This window comes from Entelurus aequoreus, linkage group LG09, assembly GCF_033978785.1.
Source record: "Entelurus aequoreus isolate RoL-2023_Sb linkage group LG09, RoL_Eaeq_v1.1, whole genome shotgun sequence".
NCBI classification, from domain to species: Eukaryota; Metazoa; Chordata; class Actinopteri; order Syngnathiformes; family Syngnathidae; genus Entelurus; species Entelurus aequoreus.
The window spans coordinates 917,741-920,336 of NC_084739.1; the positions used below are offsets into that span (position 1 = coordinate 917,741).

General features: G+C 35.7%; 1 protein-coding gene across 1 annotated transcript in view; it reads left to right on the top strand.

Moving 5' to 3' along the window:
- The first annotated feature begins 338 nt into the window (after positions 1-338).
- Positions 339-2,596, top strand: part of LOC133657824 (protocadherin-15-like) — a 69,805-nt gene continuing 67,547 nt past the window's right edge. Inside the window, exon 1 of the mRNA XM_062059605.1 lies at positions 339-472. Within this exon, the coding sequence (XP_061915589.1) occupies positions 339-472 (134 nt within the window). The remainder of the gene's footprint in view (positions 473-2,596) is intronic.

The window sequence follows — 2,596 nt, forward strand, 5'->3', positions numbered from 1 at the left end:
GCCGCTGCTTCATTTGCTACAGACAATTTCACCTAAAGCCTGACTTACTTGCATAGGCTCCTTTTTGTTTGTTCAGCCTATGAGATACATTTGAAGCAGTTAATTAGATTGGAGATTTCACGGGTAAGAGCAGCCGGTGTTCGGAAGGAGTGACGGATGGAATATATCATCTTGTTGATGCGAAGGGGGTAGTTAATGTCTCCATAAACGGCGTCGCTTTCTCCCGGCTTTTATCTTGTCTCCGCAAATTCATGATTTGTACCAACGGTTGCCTCCGGTTTGCGCGGATGGTCTCCAGCCTCCGCAAATTGACCGGCCCCTGTATAGGTAACTGAGTAATGACCGATGCCAAGGGCATTTCATCAAAGCAAAGTCAATTTGGTGTTACTTTTCTATGCGGTGTAAGATCCACCGTGCTGACGAATGACTGCGTGGTGACGGGTAACAACCCCTTCAACAGGGCGATCAAAAGGTAAGTCGTCCACAGGCTGAGGTTGCACGTCGTCAAAAGGCTGCGGGCTTAACATACGCATGAAGAAAAGTAATGAAAATAACTAGGGATGTCCGATAATATCGGCCGATAAATGCGTTAAAATGTAATATCGGAAATTATCGGTATCGTTTTTTTTTGTTATCTGTATCGTTTTTTTTTAATTTTGTTTTTATTTTTTTATTAAATCAACATAAAAAACACAAGATACACTTACAATTAGTGCACCAACCCAAAAAACCTCCCTCACCCCATTTATTTCTGTTATCAATATTCTGGTTCCTACATTATATATCAATATATATCAATACAGTCTGCAAGGGATACAGTCCGTAAGCACACATGATTGTGTGTGCTGCTGCTCCACTAATAGTACTAACCTTTAACAGTTAATGTTACTCATTTTCATTCATTACTAGTTTCTATGTAACGGTTTTATATTGTTTTACTTTCTTTTTTATTCAAGAAAATGTTTTTAATTTAGTTATCTTATTTTATTATATATTTTTTTAAATGTACCTTATCTTCACCATACCTGGTTGTCCAAATTAGGCATAATAATGTGTTAATTCCACGACTGCATATATATCGGTTGATATCGGTATCGGTTGATATCGGTATCGGTTGATATCGGTATCGGTAATTAAAGAGTTGGACAATATCGGAATATCGGATATCGGCAAAAAGCCATTATCGGACATCCCTACTAATTAGTTGTAAACACCAAAAAACACCTGGCTCTCCAAGTACCACCATAATGACCAACATTAAAATACAGTCGCGTAGTAGGCATACGTATTCATTAAAAACAAGGCAGATATTTTATTTAACATGTATATTCACTATATACTTTCGGACTATAAAGCGCACTCGTATATTAGCGGCAAACACAAAAATTTAGGGAATAAAAAATGTTTCCATATATAATAATAATAATAAATTGCAGATATACAGTATATGTTGTGAAATCAGTTTTAAAAAAAACAACATCTAGAAAAATCCCATTATGGCCTCAATTAGGCAAACAGATGTCACTCTATTAACATTTTGGATCCATCAAGTAAAAAAAAAGCCATTTTGATTATTTTTTTTTTTCCTAGACTTCATTTTGCAATGCAGTCTGCTGAAAATGATGGAAAGTGCCACTCCACACAGCAACTCGCGCTGCGGTCAAAGTTGTGGTTGCCGCAAAACACATTTTCACATGTTCAACACTCTGTTGCCGTCTGACGGCTAAAGTGGATCTTGCCCACCTCCCACACACAATTTGTCACGTTTCACGTGTCAGGTAAATTGAATCAAATGAATACCCATCCTACTGTAGGCTTGTACTGATACCAATACTTTGAATGTAAATCTAATTAGTAGGGATGTCCGATAATATCGGCCTGCCGATATTATCGGCCGATAAATGCGTTAAAATGTAATATCGGAAATTATCTGTATCGGTTTTTTTATTATCTGTACCGTTTTTTTTTTGTTTTTGTTTTTTAATTAAATCAACATAAAAAACACAAGATACACTTAGAATTAGTGCACCAACCCAAAAAACCTCCCTCCCCCCATTTCTTTCTGTTATCAATATTCTGGTTCCTACATTATATATCAATATATATCAATACAGTCTGCAAGGGATACAGTCCGTAAGCACACATGATTGTGCGTGCTGCTGCTCCACTAATAGTACTAACCTTTAACAGTTAATTTGACTAATTTTCATTCATTACTAGTTTCTATGTAACTGTTTTTATATTGTTTTACTTTCTTTTTTATTCAAGAAAATGTTTTTAATTTAGTTATCTTATTTTTTTTTTTTTTTTAAAAAAGAACCTTATCTTCACCATACATGGTTGTCCAAATTAGGCATAATAATGTGTTAATTCCACGACTGCATATATCGGTTGATATCGGTATCGGTAATTAAAGAGTTGGACAATATCGGAATATCGGATATCGGCAAAAACCCATTATCGGACATCCCTAAAAATAACATCTCTATTAGGGATGGAATTGATCGGGATTTTTCCGTTTCCGATTCTGCTTAACGATTCAGTTCCTTAACCCTTCTTATCCATTTTTATTTGGGGTAAAAAAGAACAAAAAGGT